The following is a 20,584-nucleotide window of genomic DNA, read 5'->3' on the forward strand; positions in this document are numbered from 1 at the left end:
ACAACAGATTTTACAATGAATAATGCACATTTTATAGTGAATTTTGAGTAAATATTGTCAAAATAAATGTTCATTTCACTGTGGGCGCATATCTTTAAATTGAACGGTTTTGACACTAATTTATATATAGTCTCAGATCAGTACACTGGTATAAAAGTATTCTTTATTATTTTTATTTTTTTTATGAACCAGCACATTATAAACTGTACAACATGAATTGACAATATACACCATATACATTTTTCTAAAAAAATAAAATAAATAAAAAGAAAGAGAATGGACAGAGAAAGGGGGGTCTTCCTTGCTGTTGCCAAACGAGATTCAGAAATATTCCATTATACAAATGGAAAGAAAAAGTCAAAGGGCAGTTTAGCGTCAATTGTAGGAGGAACTTTGAATCCTGGACTGGCAGATGCAGACACATCAATAAAACGCACTGAACTTGTGACAGGCAGAAGACCACTGGTACCGGTAAGGAGGGTCTAAACAAAAAAGTTTACAATGTTAACGTCATATTGGTTGCCAGTTGCATAAATTGCTTAGACTAGTATTACAATTTAGTCTGTCCACCTTAAATGTTCTGGGATGTAAACTTACCAAACTGCTGGTGTTAGTAATGATTGTTTCCATGACGCTCACAATCTGAGCCTGGGGGTTCACCAAGGTTCCATACTTGGTCCATTTTACTTCAAGATGGTAAGACAGTGGTATGCTGCAAGCTTGTGTGCCCTTAGTAAACCATAAAGTGAAGCAAGACATTTGTTAAAAGAATAAACAGTGCTTACAAATCATCTTTGCATCATCATGGTGACTGCCAGCCAAGTTTACATGTCAACATTTCCCATTTCCCAAACATCAGCAAGAGTTCTCCACTCCACTCACAGAGAAAATGACAAGTATGCTGTTTACCGATGTTATTGTTTGGTTTTGTATTGGCACCCAGTCCAAGGGTTTCTGAGGCAAGGAATTCCCAAACGAGGCCACGTGATCGGGAAAACTCTGTCCTTTTAGCGCCCATAAAATGACTTCAGAGACCAGAGAACAATTAACTCCATCAGACAGTCTAAGGAAGGGAGGACATGAATGCACATTTAATAGTAATGGTGATTAATGTTACATAATTGGTTGTTGGACAATGCCTAATTCATCAAAACGTAAATCATTAATCAATAATCATTACTATTATTACAATAGCCTCTTACTTCAGAGTGCAGCCTGATACCATGTCAATCCCAAACATGACAGGGGAGCGCTGAGATGAGCCAAGCAAACAATCCTGATTTCCAGAGTTTTGGAGGACAGTGAGTGATCCTTTTGGGTCAGTGGACTGAACTATCCCAGTAAAACAGGGGTCAAGGACTGTGCCACAGGCTTTGCATTTATTTATTAAAATCCATTATGGAAAAAAGCTGATTCACTTTTGAAATAATTCTAAATAAATGATAATAATTTAAAAAAAAAAAAGGAATTTTCACTTCAGAAAAATTAATGCAATATTAATTATGATTGATTGAAATTCCACCGCACCAATATACAAATTATTAATGTAAATAATAAATTAACTTGTGGACTATGGTGAAAAATTACTTGATCTAAAATTCTCTAATTTACTGAATATATTAAAATTAATATTCAAATGTGATGTCAGGGTTTAGTTTTTAAAATATCCAAAAATAATTGTTAATTGTTTTTAAACTTTTTGAGAAATATGTTTAAAATTTGAATTTTTTTTGGTACATTTTAGGGACTAAATTAGTGGTGTTCAATAGATAATGACATCTGCCCAAACAGGTTTGAATAAAGGATATTCGGCTGTTCTTGTTCCAGCCACAAGGGGCCGTCCCACCAAATATCCAGGATTTCCACTGAAACGTAACCCTGCTGTGCTAGAGATCTCCTATCAAAGCATGTACACAAAACTATCACTTCCTTATTGATAAGATAAGATCCAAGAAGTTTCAAGAAAATATTGACAGGGTAAAATTAAGTACCTGTATGAATGTAATATGAAACTCTTGTTGAATGGGCACCGTGACACTTTTAATGACTCCCAGCAAAAACGATGCCGACACATTCAGGATTTCCCCAGCTTCACTGTACCTGAAAGTGTACTTCACCTGACAGAATAGCCAGAATATTTAGACAGGTTACGAATCCTGACACATTTCAGATTTCTGATATAGTAATAATAGGTGCATTACCTGCTGCACAACATTGTTGCAGACGTCACCAGACTCCAGGAGCAAAGGAAAATAGACGGCACTGTCAGCTGGGTCCACTGGCGTCCGTGTGCCCTCCAAAGACTGCAGGGTAATAGCTGCCACTTCCACACCAATGACCTCAGGTAACAAACAAAACGTATGTAAAGACACATGAAAATGTCTTTAAATGCAAATAATACAGTGAAATTCCAAACACTTACTTGAGCTTCCTGTTTTTTTCCCTAGAGAAAACAAACAGAGGTTGTTGTATGACATAGCAGCATCAAAATGGTCAATAAAGCCTTGATGACCAAGGAACTCACAGAACGGATGTTGAAATTAATATAAGTCCTCAAGGCCAGAGCTTCAAGCGTTGCACAATCACGTGCCAAATCAAAGCTCCTCATACACCTGCTTGTCTGATCCTTCAGAAAACCTGCAAAATAACAGGGAAATCTGTGTTCAGCAAAAGAGAAGAAGATCTAGAGTGGTGCAAGTGGTTAAACCCCAATATATGAACAAATATATGTACAAACCTCTATATATTACTCTTTGACATGTGAATTGTACCACGCTGTTGTTGCTACAGATATGAATAGCTATGTTTCTATCCACCTGTTTTATGCAAATTTTGGGATATTACATAAAAACACATTGGATGGAAACGCAAAGATGTGCATAAATTCTGAAAATGTGCATTAGAAAACTTTTAAATCCAAAAATTGTATCCAATAAGAAAGAATACATGCGCATAAACTACAATGTGGAAACACATTTACCAAATAAATGCATTGATGCACAACAAAATTGGATTTCCCAAGAAGTGATGATTTCTCTTGAACACATGGGATAGAAATGCTACTTTATTCGCAAATGTTTTATGCAATATTCCAATTTTATGTAGAAGTTAAATTCACAACTTTGGATGGAAACATAGCTAATATTACCTCAAGCCATGTAGCTTGCTGTTGCTATTAAAATAGATGCAAGAATCCCTTAGCTTAACTTTATGGACATTATATGCAGCATTAACATTTTCTAAAATATTTTTATTCGGTCTACCTGCAGGGTTTGCGTCTAAGCAGTGAGCTGTGCCTGCGGCGGCAGGAAAGGTGAACAACTCCTGCTCCCCCTCCGCATTCACTGTGAGAATGACATCCCCATACTGAGGGCAGAACAGAGACACGAGGATTGCTTAAACATTGGTAACAAGAGTGATCAATTCAAGAGAACATTAACACAAGCTGTCATGTTAAATGGGGAACAGACACGGTAATCCAATTCCTTTAAAGTTACGCATTCCACTTCTGCAGAAAAACAACCATCCTGACATTTTAAAAATCAATATGTTTTTTTAATAAAAGTAAAAACATTGGCAGAGAGGGTGAAACTGTACATCAGCGCAGACAGTGATCGGTTGTAATCACATTAAATCTATTCCAGTGCTGTTTCCACATGTAACCTGATGCTTAAATAACTGTCATCCAGATTACAGCTGGACATGACACACTGAAACAGAAGAAAGTAAGTCACACAGGACTAACGAAATATATCGCATTAACAAATATTCAAAAAGTTTACCTGGTATCCTGATGAATTTCCCACATCAGGACTTTGAGGTGGACTGGTCAAGCTCAGACGGCCAAAGAAAAATCCCAAAAATCGTCCAAAAAGGGAGTCAAAATTCTCCTCAGTGGGAACTTCTGGTGTCGCAAACATCAAGCCTTCTTCATCTTAAAAAGAACCAGGGGAGAAATTTAAACTGATTGAAAACATTTGCTTGATTTGATTGTAAAGATTTCCCAGATTGACGTACAGTTAGCAGTCTGAATGCAGAAGATATCCGGGTTGAGCTGTCGCTGGACAGTGGCCTGGACTCGAGATAAACCCTCTGGTGTCGAGCTCAAGGAATAGACCGCAGACTCCCGGTTGCACAGTCTGGGCTCATTACTGTAAGGACCATAGAAGGTAGTCACTCATGATAAGGATTGATTTTTTCCTAAAATAACATTTAATTACTGTCAAGAACAAAAAACAAACACAAAATCAAGCCAGAAAGGGTAATAAATGCCTCTTCATACATATTTGATTACAATATCACAAATATGAATCCCAAATCGTCATATAATGCAATGAACATTGAATTTAAATGAGTTAGATTACAAATTATTACTCAGAATAGGTTTACATAAAAAGTGATTTTTAAATATGGCACTTGAGATAGATAGATAGATAGATAGATAGATAGATAGATAGATAGATAGATAGATAGATAGATAGATAGATAGACCATGTATTATAAACCACATATTAATTATTCATTCTTATTCTGCATGACCATATTCTACATCTCTTAATCCTACCCGAAACCTCAACTTAACAACTACCTTACTAACTATTAATAAGCAGTAATGAGGGGTGTATTGAGGAAAAAGTCGTAGTTAACAGTTAGTGAGAATTGGACCGAAATCACAGTGAGCAGATATGTACATGGAGAGGGATAATGTCATGTAGTTTTGCAGTGTGTTCACCTGACAATGTGCGGTGAGCAGTGAGTGAAGAGAGGCAGCTGCTCTGCGCAGTCCGGGTCACAGCAGCAGTTGATGTCGCACTGCTCGCGCTGCACGTTACACGGGCACAGCTGCATGACTGGAGGAACACACACGGAGTTAGGCTGAAATGAGGAAAACATGCACTGTTTCAGTCATATTAGGCAGGCAGGCATCACACCCCTACCGTCGGTGAGCGGGTCAGGGAGGACTCCGGACAGGAGCAGAGGCGGTGCTGGCGCGGCGGCTCGCGGGGACTCGGGGGTCGCGTTGGGGATGACGCTCTCCGAGCTCTCGGTCTGGTCCGGTAGTGCGGTCACGGATTCGGGCGTCCAAGCTGTTGAAGGAGAGACATCAGACGGAGTAGAACTGACTCCCAGCTCCGTTAAATTAAGCAATTCATCTCGACCGGGAGACGTGTCGTTTGTGTCTCTGAGTGCAACATTAATGTTTCCTGTGGTGTTCGTGTCTTCAATACAGAACGCGGTTTCTAAATATGTCAGAATAAAAAGACAGCACAACGCCGCCATGCTTGGTTACAGCGCGTTGTGTCACTCGTATCTAGGAAGTGAAATGCATTGTGGGATTGCAAAGCTGCAGATCCCAGCCCTTTACTGTCTATGATCCCAGCCATTTCTGTGGCTCATCTATAACAGTAAAATATAATTTAATAAATGAGTAGGTCAAACGGTCTACCTGGTTTTAACAATTAAAAAATGCCATACTCTTTTGATAATTGCAAAGTGCCATCCAAGATATTGTCAAATGAATAGCTTTATGTAATATTTGGCTACAAGAAAAATAAACCAGTTTCTATTTCTATTATTATCAATGTCATATTACATAATATCTATAATAGATAATATATGCGTTTTTATATTTTAGTACACTCACACATTTATATATATATATATATATATATATATATATATATATATATATATATATACACACACACACACACACACATTTTTATAATTACATTTATATAATATCAGTAGATATACTTTTTATTGTCACACACAAAGACACTCTCACTCTTAATTGAAATGCTCCACAACAATACAAAATAGATCATTAGTATATGGCATATGCACTGGGAAAAAATAAAGCGTCACAGAAGCAGACAGTAAAAGACAGAAGTCGCAGCAAGACTCTAGTAATGAATACTCAGCAGCAGCACGTGTTCTTCCCAGGTTCTTCTGGGTTCTTCCACTATGTCCTTGGGTTTCCACTACGCTCTGACGTCACCACAGCGTGTCACGTGACGCCCCCCGGGTCCCGTATGTGCTCGTCTCCGGAACACGGGGAATGCGAGCGAGTACACGGGAGGATGTGCGATAGGATGGAGTGTACTGGAGGAACTTTGTCTGTTATATCCGCTAAGACATAAAACAGCCATACATTTAACGTGTCCGGGTTTCAGTAAAGAAGACTCTGTATCACTTTTAAACGGGCTCGGTTTGTTGGCTTGGCTTGTGTGGTTGATCTGCGAATGCTGGAGCACACAGGCGCAGGTAACGTTAGTGCACGCGCGCGCGGATCCTAGACACACGGGGCACGGGCTCGGCATCTACACGCTTACCGTTTACCGGAGGAGGGGAATGTTATCGGTACTTTCCTATGGCAGGATCGTTGCCAGGGCTGTCCTGGGCGGACTCTCGCAAACGGACGGCAGAGACTACAGCCTGATCACGGCCAGCTGCGGCTTCGGGAAGGACTTTCGGAAGGGGATCCTGAAGAAAGGCATGTGCTACGGCGATGATGCCTGCTTCATTGCCCGGCACAAGTCTGCGGACGTTTTGGGTGAGTGATCATGAACCCTGACACCAGATTTCAGTGTGATTCTTAACGTACAAATGCCATATGAGATAACATACGTTATGCACTTGTTGTTAGGGTTGTAGGGCTTTTAACTACGAAAATGACCTTCACGGGTTAATCAGCACTCATTTCATGATGGAGAGGGTGTCCAGCCCTCACCTTAAATAACCTCCCTCTTTTCCAATATTTTGCGATTTTCCTGATCGCGTTGGTGGATTTAACATGCTTTTTTTAAACAAGCAGCTCCGGGCAACCGATTCTACATATTATATATCTCATAACATCTAAATTTAATGCAAAATAAGCTTGGGTAATCCGGGTTGACCTTTCACCCAGAAAGGCTGCTGAACCCCTTGAGCGCGACTAGCGGCAGAAACTAGAATAATTTCCATGTAACGTTAAAACCTTTCCATCACGGAAACATTGGATATAGATGACATGTTGTGAAGTCAGGTGTGCTGTACATGAATAGATTTCTCCGATCGAGTGTAATTTATTGGCCTCTAGTGATTCGATGATTGTACGCTATGAATATTCATGTTTTAAGTAGTTTGATCCCATGAAAGAACGATATGAGCTATAATTGCACTCTATTATAACATGCAGGAGGCTTGAGGGCTTACTTGTACATTGTGCAGGAGCTCTTTGTAAAGGTCAGAATGGTTGAGCATGGTTGCCGCCATGTTGTTTATTCGCTTCCACGTGACAGCGACACGCACAGGCGGCTTCATTGTCCTTTGCTCCAAAAGACATATCCTCTTTCTGTTTCTACAACATAATATTGTAATCCTAAAAAACATACTGGAGGGGTTTCATGGGGAAAATGTGCAATGATTTTAAAATACAAGAAAACAATGAGTTCCCTAATGCCTAATACATCCATGTGCTACAATGAAGGTTCTCCAGCTTTTGTTACATACTAGCAAACACGTGAGCAGCAGGCCAGCTGTTCAGCCCTAAAATTACTGTGGTTGCACATAACTTGGATCAAAATACAAGTTACTGCATTTATTGGCTACTAAATGTAAGTGCAAAAACGTGCTGGTACAAACTGTCACCATTCCAGGTCTTGTAAAGGGGTCGTCTGATCACAATACACTTTTCATTTCATTCATATGCAAATGTATCAGACCGGAAACGCAAGCTCTTTCAAAGAAGGTCAAAATGTTAGAAGGTCCAAATATATGTTAAATTCATGTTTGTAAAAAAAAAAAAAAAAGACCACGTCATTACTTGAGTAAGTTGAAACCTAATACTTAAAGGATTAGTTTACTTTTTAAAAAAAAAAAAACTTTTGCTGATAATTTTATTGTTTAAATGACCGATCGTTTTACTAGATAAGACCCTTATTCATCGTCTGGTGTCGTTTAATGCCATTTGAAGCTGCAGTGAAACTGTCATTTAGACCTTGAACCGTTTAGTACCCAATGAAGTCCATTATATGGAGAAATCCTGGAATGTTTTCATCAAAAACCATAATTTCTTTTCGACTGAAGAATGAAAGACATGGTCATCTTGGATGACATGGGGGTGAGTAAATTATCAGCAAAAGTTTTTTTTTAAAAGTGAACTACTCCTTTAAATTGTAATTTGACACATTCTCTCAAAGTCCTGTCCTCACTGGCGCGCAATGAATTCTGGGATAGGAAATGCCATGAACGATCCATCTGTCGAATCCTTCATCTCTCGGGAAACTAAGAATGCATTTGCAGAAGCTTGAATTGGGATAGCCTTCTTCGCACCGCTGTGACTCAACCGGCCTTCGAATGCAGCCTTTGAAGGATGCAGCCTCTGAATTGGGACGCGGAATTCGTGTGCTCAAAGTCTAGTGTCACCGCGGCTTTAGAGCACAACGCTTGGAAGTAAACATTACATATGAATCGATTTTAACGATAACTTCTAAAACGTTAACAGGCCGAGCTACCCGGTTCTTAATTAATAGTAGCCTATATGTTTTTGCTGAAGCCATCAGCACACTCATTTTTAACTTATTTTTAAAAATAATTCTTATTCTCGGCAAACAGTAGAATCCTTATTAAATTACCCATGATTCTGCAAAAAATACACCAATCAGAGAATTGTGGCAAAATAAAGCGCTGTCAGTCTCCCTATGCTTACAACAAACTACTTAAATAATAATATTTTGAAATAAACATAATACTGTTTCTTTATACACAATAAACATTTAAATGGTTCTATGTTGATCCACTATTGAACTATATGGGATTATAGTTCATTCACTCTTAAATACATAATATTAATCTTTTATACTTTATTTGGGTCTGTTTTTTAAATATATCAACTTTGCTGCAAATCTAAGTTTGTGATATTTTGATTCACCTTGTTGGTTTTGGTTCGTGGCTTATAATGGTTTAACAAAGACTTAAAAAAAATCCCTGTATGAGAAAAATGAATGGAAATATTACTTTCGTAACCAAAGCTAATGAACGAGCGGATGGCCACTGTTTCCTAGTCCAATCATTTCTATAATAGTCCTGATCACGCAATATCATCTGCCTTTATATACTTAATTACATTTAAATGTGTGTCTGTGTCTCTGCCCACTTGGTCTGCTTGACGCCTATTTACGATCACAAGTCTTTAAAGGTCAGTAGTAGGTGTCTTCACTTTAGCTTAATGAGCTGCCCTTGAGAAACAGCTAGAGGGTTTGTTTGGAGCCCTTATTGTTGCAGTGATCTGTTTTCTCAGCGGTTCATGTTGAAGTTTCAGGAGGGTGTGAACCTTTGAAATCACATTAGCAGTTAGATGAAACACTTTTCAGTGTTGGTGTTGCTGGCATTTATTAAAGCAATATTAATTCATTTTAATTTCATAGGATTCATTTGTACTATTTTCAAGAAATTTTAACTTTGATTAATACTGTAAAAATGTCATTTTGTGCAGCAATGAAGTAAAACTTAACGTTTTTTTTTTTCAATACGTTCAAGTGTTTGCTGGTGTACAGATGGACATTTCCTCTGAGAGCCGTCCCCTTTGGCCTTTTGCTATGGTAAATATGGCCGTCTCAGGTTAATATTTGTGAAACTAAATACGAACATTTGTTGAATAAAGATTTGAGTCATTGAATCACTGACTTCGCTATTTGGCTTGGCTGACATTTAATATTACGTCATATGACAGTAATAAACATATTTTTTCCTTCAAGGTCTTACGATACAGTATACGTCAAGCATCCCATCCCATTCTTTCTGCTCTTTGAAGATTTTTTCCAACTCTAACTTCACTATGTTTGCAGCTTTGTGATGAACAGTTGGTATTGTTTGCAAAGCTCCATTGAGATGTTAATGGTGGCTTGACTTGTGCTGCTCTAAAACATGTGTAACTCTGATAAGTTGCCCTTCATTCCTTTTGAGCCTGGATCTCCTTTTGTGCCTATGCAATCTCTTAATCTCTCCGTGTGTGTGCTTACAATATGAAGTGAGAGTAAGATGTATCACAGTATCAGAGTTGGGTAGACAACATTTTCCAGTAGTGCGACGGTATCTCGGCTGTTTTCAAAACAGTGTAACTTTCCAGTAACGAGGAAAGTAGCAGTGTAGCGCAACATAACACAGCAACACAGTGTTTTATGCTATGCTATTGGACTCACACATTTAGGTGTTTCATATTTCATAGTATTTCATCAGATAGTTATTTAAAATGTCTCTTTAAATATCTTCAACGTAAATAGCTGTTAGTTTGTCTGTTGTGTAACTAACTACTTTTTAAAAGAAATGGTGGATTTATCTTTGTGACAAATCCTAAATGGATTAATTTCATTTATAGCTTAGTACTTGAGTTTAGATTTTGTAAAGAATAACAAAGTTGTAAATAAAACAAAGATTACTGGAGTAGATTTTACAAGAAAATATTTTTTTTTTCTTTTTTTTTTTAATTTAACGTTTTGCTTGCCGTTTCTTTGTCATTATTCGTGAAATCTAAGTGAGAATATTTTTCAAGAGAAGTTCAAAGGCTTCACAAGATATGCGTCTAATAGGAGTGTAACGATGCCTCATGTCACGATTCGATACTTACTTCGATACTGAACTCATGATACGATATTATTGTTACACATGATGAAAGGTTAAAAAAAATACTGTTGATTAAAATACTAAATTTGGTTTAACATTGTGGATGTAAATTAATTGGCTTGGACTCGGTGCTGGAAACCCAATGTATGGGACAATGATGACACCAGAATAAACAAATTCATGGTTCTGAAGCTGAAAATACAGAATTATTTTAGACCAATATGGTTGCTCTCTGACTAGATTCCCCCATTGCATTATTTTACGCTATATTCAAGATTATATGTAGTAGTTTTGACACATTTTTCTCAGTAATTATACATGAATTATACATGATACAAATTGGCACTATCCACAATACATGTTGCATTTTTGTATTGCAATATATTGTGACATCATGCATCATTACGCTCCTAATGTCTGACAACGTCTTTGTTGAATGAAGGTGTCAGTCACGTTGTTGTAGCAGACAGCCGTTTGGCATTACCATCACAATGCGCAGTCAGACGGCAGGCCAGGAAGGAGGTTTGTGGCAGCTGCCATCTGTCTCTGCGGCATCAAAAACTGCCATCTCTTCCTTTCTTTTCATGTTGTTTCATGGTGTTGAAGCCTTCTGGTTAGCATTAACACTGGTCTGGCTGTTTTTTTACACTTAATAACAATATCTCTCCCCGCTCTTTCTGTCTCAGGTGTTGCGGATGGTGTCGGGGGCTGGAGGGATTACGGTGTTGACCCATCTCAGTTCTCCGCCACACTGATGAGGACGTGCGAGCGGCTCGTGAAGGAGGGCCGGTTCACTCCCAGCAGCCCTGTAGGCATTCTGACCTCCGGCTACTATGAACTCCTGCAGAACAAAGTACCACTGCTGGGTAAGATCATATCCAAACAACCACTCACGCACTGCCATTGTTATAGGGTAAATGAATTAAACCACTGCAGGATGACTCACTGGCCTTGTGTCGTGATGTAGGGTATTGAATATAGTCTAGGTTTTTTCCTATCATAATGATGTTTATAATAGGGCTGTCAAATGATTAATCGCGATTAATCGCATGCAAAATAAAAGTTTGTGTTTACATAATATATGTGGGTGCACTGCGTATAATTATTTTATATATATATATATATATATATATATACACACACACATGCTTGTATATATTTAAGAAATATTTTCATGTACTGTATATAGATTTCTATATAATTTATATTATATTTAAATATCAATATTTTATATATAAATAAAAAAAATTTCTTAAATATACATGCATGTGTGTGTATTTATATATATATATATACAAAATAATTATACACAGTTCACCCACATATATTATGTAAACACAAACTTTTATTTTGGATGCGATTAATCGTTTGACAGCCCTAGTTTATAATGATGGGTTTTTTTTTGACAATTGTAGAGCTGGAAACCAGCAGATTTTGCTGTCAGTTGTCTTATAGTGTGTTATTTTAGCATTATTTAATAGAAATTATTAATATTTTAAACAAGCAGTGATTTCAGTTAGTTTCTGAGTAGGGATAATTGACCAATTGTTGATTATAATTGAATCGATAAAACTTGATGGTTGATTTAAAAAAGGTCATCATTAGAGTGAGTAGTTTTGAGGTGCTCATGTGCAGCACACACACACGAGGAAAATTAGAACTATCTACTTGTGTAAACGCCACAATAGAAGTTCATACTGTAGAATAAAGAACAGGGTGGATGAGTGATGATCGTCCAGAGCTGTTCAGCTGGATGTTGGATTAAAAATATCAGTAGACAAACATTTTATTCCGAAAGTTCCTTAATGGATGCTTTTACAAAGGTCTCATCAGGAAAAGTTCAAACATTTTTGACATATCAATTTAAAATACTGCAAAAGTCTGTTGATTGTTGATCAGGTTATCTGAAACTATCTTGTTCTTGTTATGAAAATATTATTTAGTGTTGTCATGGAGCAGTTTTCACAGAGCAGAAATGTTCATGTTTATTAAGGTTTAAGTTAACAGGTGTTCAGGGTGTGGTTTTAACCTCGCATGTTTCTGATGTGACTGTAAGAGCAAAGCCGAAGTTAGATTCTTGAGGAGGGCGTTGGATTACCAAGCATGCAACCTTTTTGCTGAAACCTGACATCAAGGGCTGTCACTCCATGTTCTTCCTCTTGCTGAGTTGTTTGCCTCCTTTAATGTGACCTGCTTTTATTTTTGGAAGGCATGTGGAGCGATAAAGGTCTGTAGGTGACCGTTGTAGGACAGGTCGCTTGGGCTTGGCCAGGGATCGAGAGAAGGAAAGGTTGTGTTTAGTGATAAACTGAGAAACCCTCACCACATCATGAACTAACACTGATGAGCAATACTTTTGCAGCATTTATGAATCAAAATTTTTACAGAGGTTTGGGGACGGTTCGATATATATATATTTTTTAAGTCTCTTCTACTCAGTGTTCAACACATTTTTATTTTATCAAAAATATAGAAGTATATATAAAAGTGTATTCCTGCTAAATTTTCAGCATCATTATTCCAGTCTTCATTATCACGATTCTTCAAAAATAATTGTGCTGCTTCATATTTTTGATGGAAAACAAATTGATAATTTTTTTCATGATCTAAAAAAAGATCATGAAAAAGAAACTTACTGACTGTTTTGAATGGTGTGTGTGCATATATATATATATATATATATATATATATATATTAAATGTTATTCATTAACTGAAATATATTGAACAAACATTATTGAAAATGAACAATAGTATATAATTTCAGTATTAACCTAGATAATTTTTTTTTGCGTTTAATGCTAGCAAACTGAACCTTGCAGTAAAGCATTACTGATTGTGCCCCTGTTGTCCCCCATGACATACTTTACATGCAACAGTTTGACCCTGCATAGTCGTCACGCTGCTTGCAGTGTATACAGCTTCTTATATAATAGGAGCCACAATGCATTGTCACCCGTTTGCAGTGAGGACATGATGTCATGCACAGTATGTAGGTTACATGACTGTGTTATGGGGACAAAGGTTTTCAGTTGATTTGTATGTAAACAATTGTTTTTCATTTATTTGTTTTATGTGCAAGCAAAAATTAATTTCATGTTTTAGTGTATGAAATTCTTACTTCAACAAAAGGTAACTTTATTTCACATAACTTATGCAACTCGGATGCTAATAGTATAGATATTAGATATTTATTCAGTAATCTCTCATTTTCTCCATTTCATTCTTATTGTCTCTCCTCTAGGGAGTAGCACAGCTTGTATAGTGGTTCTGGATCGTCGGAGTCACAGGATACACACCTGTAACCTGGGAGACTCGGGCTTCTTGGTGGTTCGGGGTGGAGAGGTGGTCCATCGGTCAGATGAGCAGCAGCACTACTTCAACACACCCTTCCAGCTGTCCATAGCTCCACCGGGGGCTGAGGGAGTGGTGTTGAGCGACAGGTGATAGCCGATACACTCACTGCAGTATCACAGATGGTGGCCTGTTACAGATCAGTGTCACAGATGTCGGTCTCTGGAGGCCGTGTGGCTTTTACATCAATTAAAAGTGTAAAATGCACCTAGAGTTGGAGCCACATTCCCTCCCTTGTGGACAAATGTGGGCACAGAGGACTTTACTTCAAAAAGTGCCATATTTTCTATGTAAATTATTTCTATGTAAATTAATTACTATGTAGTTTGATTTGATCATGGTCATTAAGTGTAAACTTTTTCTGAAATGTTTTTGAAATTTTGAATCCAACATTATATATATATTCCTTATCCTGGATGGTTAAATGGTTATTAATTAAATGGTTTTCCACTAGATTAGATTGAGCAGTGTTAGCAGATATTAGCTGGGATTCTCCTGAACCCCGTGGTAGTGCAAACAGCCAAATCGTTCCCTCAAAAGCACTGTGTGTGTGTTGGCTCAAATCCTCAATGTCAAGGCCATGTGATTCTAGTTCCTCACTGCCAGGCACACATCCAAACAAACACACGCAAACACCCAAAACCTCCAATCAAAGAGGGAGGGTGGTGAACCAAATCAGCCAATCAGGGATGTGCTGAAAACATTTTCCCCCCAAGTCCCAGTAGAGGGTGTGATTATTTTAAGCACCTTGTGCCCTGCTAAATTTGCATGGGACCTTAATATTGTTGTGTCGTCCGGAGTCCATTATGACAGACCGCCACAGAAAACACTCATTTAACCTTCTCATGTGCAGCAAGGAATCTGACCTGAGTGTTGGCTTCTAAGTGTGACGACTCACTCATTTACATGCATTTAGTTCTTTATTTTCATTGCAAAATGGCCAATCAATATTCTAATGTTTTGCCATTAACACAAAGTTTATATTTTTATCTTACAATATCTGCAGGCATGTTTATCTAAAGCAGTTTACATTTAAGGAGCACCACAAGCAATTTATCATATCAAGAGTCAATAATGGTCTCTGTACCACAGAGTTATCAAAGTGCCTCTGTGGTTGAGGTTTCAGTTAATGGAAGAGCCGAGGCATCTTCTTGAAGGTTGCAATATTCTCAGCAGATCAGGTGAAAGTTCATTCTACCACAGAGAATCAGAGATGGTAATCTGGAAAGCGACTTTGTACTTCAAACAATTTCCTATCCTGAAGTAACTTATCTAGTGCTGTTTGGGCTAAAGACATGAATGATATTTCAAATTGTGCAACTTGTTTGGGAGAGCTGTGTTTTTTTCTTTGCATTCATACTTACAATCTTTGGGCAAACAAATGCGATAGATTGACACAGAGCTCTGGAAAACAACCTCAACTGTCTAGCATAGTAGCGGCAAGTTTTAAACATTGTACATTTCCATTGGCTTTCTTTTTCTAATGTGGCCAACATTTTAGCTGTTATTCCAAATTTCCAATTTCCATTCACCACATAATCGGTCACATTGGCAAAACTTTGGTGAAATTTGGATGAAAAAGTTGGTCCATTCATTACCCATTGTCGAAAGTGCACTTGAATCCGATTCAAAATCTGTGTGGGGAGTTTCCAATCGCACTGATTCCTATTGACTGCATTTCGTCTGTAAAATTTTGCCATTCAAAATATCACTTTCTGAAGTCTTGATATTTTCTGTCCTCTTTTTAAAATCGGAGCTCCAGTATTTACCCAATGCACTAAGATGGATTAAACTAAAATTCGGTCTCAAGGGATTTGGAGCTTGAAGAGGCCAGTCTAGTTTCCAAGAAAACAACCTGACTACTTGAATTTGGTCCAGAGGTCATGTTGGGTCTGAACGAGTTCTCTTAAACCCGAGTGTCCATTTCCCGCCGTTTAGGTCAGACTGATCTGTGCCCTGTTACTCTCTTGCCCTACTACTTGAGTTTCAACCCTCATCATGTGTCTCATTCTAATTTGGTGGATTAGATCATTGTTTCCCCATTAACTTTTCTACAAAATGACTGGATCGTTGCCCATTAAAAAAATAGAACTGTGATCCTTTACACTTGGCATAATGCGTTGTTCTTGTTTATCCGTTCAATTCAGAAGGTGACATTCAATTTTTCATAACAATATTTAAGACTAGGGCTCAATTTGTTTGTATTGTGGGTGGCATAGTTATTAAAATACACTGGTTTTGTAGAAGGTTGGCATGGGCAATGTACGTCTTATATTGTTAAACTGTGCAGAAGTCTAACTGCATGTCTTTTTATCTCTGTCTCTTTCAGTCCTGAGGCGGCAGATAGCTCCTCCTTTGATGTCCAGTTAGGGGACATTATTTTGACTGCTTCTGATGGCCTCTTTGACAACATGCCGGACTACATGATCCTGCAAGAACTCAAGAAACTAAAGGTACAGACAATAGTTTCAATAAATATGAACCCTACTTGGGTGACAGTCAACTGATTTGTATTTTGGCCAATACCAAGAATGGAGTGACAATGTTATGATGGCAAATAATACAAAACTGGACCGTGTCCACGATTATTGGCAGATACCAATAATCTCAAAGTAAAACTGTTTGGCCGATATATATATTGGTCTAACACCATAATTGGTTATATGTAAATTTTCCACCTTTCATTTTTCGTCAGGTTATCGGCCCGTTCGAATAATCTTAACATAAGCGATGACGGCTGGTTATTCCCGCTGGTCGATATGTTGTTCTAACAGTATAGTTGGTTAATTGTGCACTTTCCACCTTTTTCATTTTATTTTTTTTGTAATTATACAATTATAATGACTGTAATATAACACAATACTTTTGGGTATTCTTGCATTTTCTACGTTTTTCTCTTTTTTTTCCCCTTCACGTTATCAGCCCATTTCAATAATCTCAAAATGGCTGTATAACTGTCAATTAATCCCCCTGACCTATATATAAGACTGTTCCTATTTTTTTTTTTTTCAATCAATCATGTTTTGTATTTAATTTGCCTCAGAACACCAACTATGATAGTATCCAGCAGACTGCCCGCAGCATCGCTGAACAGGCTCATCAGTTGGCCTACGACCCCAACTACATGTCCCCTTTCGCCCAGTTTGCCTGTGACAACGGCCTGAATGTAAGAGGTGAGTCTACAAAAAGAGGTCCTTGATTTCCATTACCGTTGTGATCCCAAATCATCTTTGAATGTCCGTAATCGGAGAGACTGACCTTGTCATTGTTTTCTTGTCTTTTCAGGGGGGAAGCCTGATGACATCACAGTGCTGCTGTCCATTGTGGCAGAATACACAGACTGAGCACGCTCAGTGGAGCTTGCTCCTCTCGTACACCTGTGTCTTCCACCCGTCCTATTGCACTGCTCCCCATCTCACATCTCCAAGCACCCCTTTCCATTCTTCCATTTCTCAAGTAGATCTCCAGTCAACGCAGAGAGGAGAGCACGAACCTGTGGTTGGGTGTTGATGCAAGTGGTACTACATTGCCTATAAACAGTCCAAAGTTGATGACCTCACTCCCAAAAGGATTTTGAGAATCTTTCACCTGTGTTGTAAATCTGTGTCATTTCTAGTACGGGCAAGACGGGCCATGCATTACAACAAACAGGGGTTACTGATGGAAGGAGCTGTCATACTTCAAATGAAAAGTAGATTTGTTGTTAAATGGTTGATTGTCTATGCCTTGAGAGGAAATTGTGAGCGTCTCTGAAGTTTATATGAAGTGCTTCTACGTGTGTGTACGTGTATAATAAGTGTCCCGTTTGGTTGTTGGTCAACTTTGGTTAAGCTGTAAAGGAAAGGTCGGTTAATGTTCAGAAGGAGGCCTGGCTAGATTTAAACCTGTTGGGAAATGCAAGTGCTTAAGTATGTGCTGACTAGTTCATGTCTGCTTCTAGAGTTTTACAGCCTTCACTCTCACTGTCACTTTTTGAGGTCTCAGATAATGGATTGCAAGTTCAGGCGGGAAGGAGTTGGGTTAAAATGGACATCTTGTGTTTGATTTATAAGAGATAGAAACTAAACTACACAGACGTCATACCAGAGAATGTCACAATCCGCAAATATACAGATACACTCGCTGACTTTGACTGTGAATGCGTGTTGGATGTATATTTACATGACTTCAGCTCTTGAGTTTGAAAGTCTACACGCACAAATGGCTAGCATCTGGCAATGCTTTTCATGAATCGAAAGGTCGGGTATAGAAATGTTTATTTTTATAAATATTTAGCTTTTAGTGGACAAGATTCAACAGAACTTTGGTATTTATGGATCGACTGTAAGGCCTGTTGGCGTTTTCTGTGTTCCCTAGTGAGGCTTGGGTTATTTTTCTAATTGATTGAAGGGTATCTAACACATTTTTTGTCGCTCTAGATTGGTTCTAGAGACTATTTTCACATTCATGTGCTGCTTTCATTTTTTGTAAGTTATAAATGTGTGAGTTACTACATTTATTTATATGAATGTTTTTACCTGTACAATATAAACTGGGTGAGCTGATGACGATTTTATTTCACAAGTGACAATTCAAGCTGATTGAGTGTTGAGAGTGATTGCCTTGCAGTCTTTCAATAAAATGGAACACCGATTCTTCTGTATGAAAAGCAAAACACTATACACAATGGTTATATTTTTGTCCAGTTTATTGAGATTGGGAACACAATACAGGTTTTTAAAATGGGTCTTCTTTTTAGTTTTAGTTTCTCCAGTTTGCCCATGCATGCCCAGGATGACAAACTATAGCCAGTGAATAAATATGCTTTGAGCTTTCATATTCAAAGTCCTGTACAACTAAACATGGAACTCAATGTTTTGTGAGGTTTGCCATCCTCATATGTTCCATAAAGGCATGGCTCTAGTTCCCCACCTACAGATCTATAAGCCAGTCCTCAGTTGTGCCTCCAACAAAATTAGACCAGAAGTGTGGGTCGTGGTCGTGTTGAAGTCAATGTCTCAAATCCACATTGTGTAATCTGTAAAGAAAACCAAAGCAAGAAAGCCATAAGACCAGCATGACCAAGGTCTCACCCTTTGAAGACTGCAAACTAACCATTACATGTTACAGAGTATATGCCGGAATCACCGTTGTGTCCCATGTCTGCTTTTCTTTCTAGATAAATGAAATGGAAATCAACTAAACAGCCAGTAATGTGCAATCGTTAAGATCAATTAAGTCATTTTTATGTTAGTCAAAGGTGATGTGTGTAATTGCAGTGCCTCTAGAGGCAGCAAACTGAATTGCAGCCTGTGTGTTTGACCAGCTCTACCAATGGCGTGAGTCTAATGCTTGGCTTTGTTCATACAGGTAATAATTACTTTTGTGTATCAGGAACGGGGAAATTAATCATTTAATTAAATTATAAATAAAATTAAAAAAAAAAATCTGGTCTAAACATCCTTGGAACAAAACTTTATATAAAACATACATTTTTGGATTTTTAGCATATGTCTCTGTGTGAACGCACCACAAATATCATACAAATGACTTTTTTTGAAAAGAGTTTTCCGTCCTCTCCATCCACACAGACAGCTACTCACATTTGTTGGATCAGAAAGTATTTGGTACCACTTTTAGTACTTTACTCAACCGATTTATTGGCTGTTGGAACAATCTGATTTGATTTTGATGGAAAAATCAGTCCTAGGGATAGAATATGAAAAATAAATCGGACTTGTGTGCTGTGTGAACAAAGCCAATTAAACTGGTTTAAAAACATGCAGTTCTGTTTGATGTCACTGGCGGTGCATAAAAAGCACGTTTTGCCTTTAGTGAGTGTTTTTGCATGAGATGATGTCGTGACTGAGACATTTTAGTGTCTGGGTTTTGCCACTTTGTCTGTCAACACTCACAAGGCTTTTGTTGTGGCCCATCCCAATCAAATCAGCTGCACTGTTAATATAGAGCAATGTTTTTGCATCCTAATTTAAGGAAACTTGCCTCCCTGACTTGGGCTGATAATGAGTGAACGCTAATCAAATCTGTGTCTGTGTTTCACTATGAGTGAATCCGGATGGCAGTGGCTCCATTACCATACCATAGACGCCTTAAAATCTCATACTTTCCCATCCAGAGGCCTTTGTGTGGCAAAGCTTACGTGTCTCGTTTGGGTGTCGCTTTCAGCAGTGTCGTCACTTTCAGTTGTATCATCTGTCCTTCTCTTGTTTGATTGTTTCTATGGTGCTTCTGCCGTCAAGATGAGTCTCTCAGTCTCTGAAGCAGAATATGTGCAAATGAGAACTACACTTTCTGTGTGTACAGTGTAACAATGCAAGATAAGTTCCTGTAAATATGTTTTCCAAGTTGTAAAATATTTAAATAAAAATATAGTATTTATACTAAAATATGACTCCGGGTGTTTTTTTGTGTCACTGTTCTTGTGGAATGAGTATTCTTTGAACTTTCACATTAATATTAATGATATTTTGCATTTAAAGGGACAGTTGACATAAAAATGAAACTACTCACCCTTCTGTCATTATGAACTATTAAAATGTATGAATCACACATATGCGGTGATGCTGTCTTCTCATTTGGCTTGTGGTAAGAAGGTGTCAACCTGGATGTCAACCAAAGGAAATGTA

At 38.0% G+C, this 20,584-nt stretch overlaps 2 protein-coding genes across 3 annotated transcripts; one reads left to right on the forward strand and one right to left on the reverse strand.

The window, feature by feature from the left end:
• Nucleotides 1-143: 143 nt before the first annotated feature.
• Nucleotides 144-7,325, reverse strand: tctn1 (tectonic family member 1). Of its 2 annotated transcripts, XM_039675467.2 has the most exons (15): nt 7,198-7,325; nt 4,938-5,087; nt 4,733-4,850; nt 4,018-4,151; nt 3,783-3,934; nt 3,264-3,366; nt 2,525-2,637; nt 2,423-2,443; nt 2,202-2,339; nt 1,992-2,117; nt 1,809-1,897; nt 1,203-1,340; nt 910-1,063; nt 598-729; nt 144-482 (listed from the first exon to the last, which is right to left on the reverse strand). In XM_039675467.2, the coding sequence occupies exons 3-15, from the start codon at nt 4,846-4,848 to the stop codon at nt 336-338; spliced, it is 1,563 nt and encodes a 520-aa protein (XP_039531401.2). In that variant the 5' UTR covers nt 4,849-4,850; nt 4,938-5,087; nt 7,198-7,325; the 3' UTR covers nt 144-335. The 2 variants fall into 2 exon arrangements, with proteins under 2 accessions (XP_039531401.2, XP_039531400.2); XM_039675466.2 differs by lacking the exon at nt 7,198-7,325 and having other exon boundaries at nt 4,938-5,592.
• Nucleotides 6,005-20,349, forward strand: pptc7b (protein phosphatase targeting COQ7 b). Its single transcript, XM_039675488.2, has 6 exons — nt 6,005-6,556; nt 11,292-11,471; nt 13,849-14,047; nt 16,288-16,411; nt 17,002-17,131; nt 17,244-20,349. The coding sequence occupies exons 1-6, from the start codon at nt 6,355-6,357 to the stop codon at nt 17,300-17,302; spliced, it is 894 nt and encodes a 297-aa protein (XP_039531422.2). The 5' UTR covers nt 6,005-6,354; the 3' UTR covers nt 17,303-20,349.
• The last annotated feature ends 235 nt before the right edge of the window (nt 20,350-20,584 follow it).

This window comes from Pimephales promelas, chromosome 23 (assembly GCF_988280905.1).
Source record: "Pimephales promelas chromosome 23, fPimPro1.hap1.1, whole genome shotgun sequence".
In the NCBI taxonomy this organism is placed as follows: domain Eukaryota; kingdom Metazoa; phylum Chordata; class Actinopteri; order Cypriniformes; family Leuciscidae; genus Pimephales; species Pimephales promelas.

Bases quoted from the DNA above. Each gene is read 5' to 3' on its own strand.
- pptc7b (XM_039675488.2), top strand. From the start codon at position 6,355: ATGTTATCGGTACTTTCCTATGGCAGGATCGTTGCCAGGGCTGTCCTG. The intron at 6,557-11,291 runs GTGAGTGATCAT...TTTCTGTCTCAG, and splicing joins CAAGTCTGCGGACGTTTTGG to GTGTTGCGGATGGTGTCGGG. The intron at 17,132-17,243 runs GTGAGTCTACAA...TTGTCTTTTCAG, and splicing joins CAACGGCCTGAATGTAAGAG to GGGGGAAGCCTGATGACATC.
- tctn1 (XM_039675466.2), bottom strand. From the start codon at position 5,280: ATGGCGGCGTTGTGCTGTCTTTTTATTCTGACATATTTAGAAACCGCG. The intron at 2,638-3,263 runs GTAGACCGAATA...GTTATTTTGCAG, and splicing joins CTTAGACGCAAACCCTGCAG to GTTTTCTGAAGGATCAGACA. The intron at 483-597 runs GTAAGTTTACAT...TTTTTTGTTTAG, and splicing joins TTACTAACACCAGCAGTTTG to ACCCTCCTTACCGGTACCAG.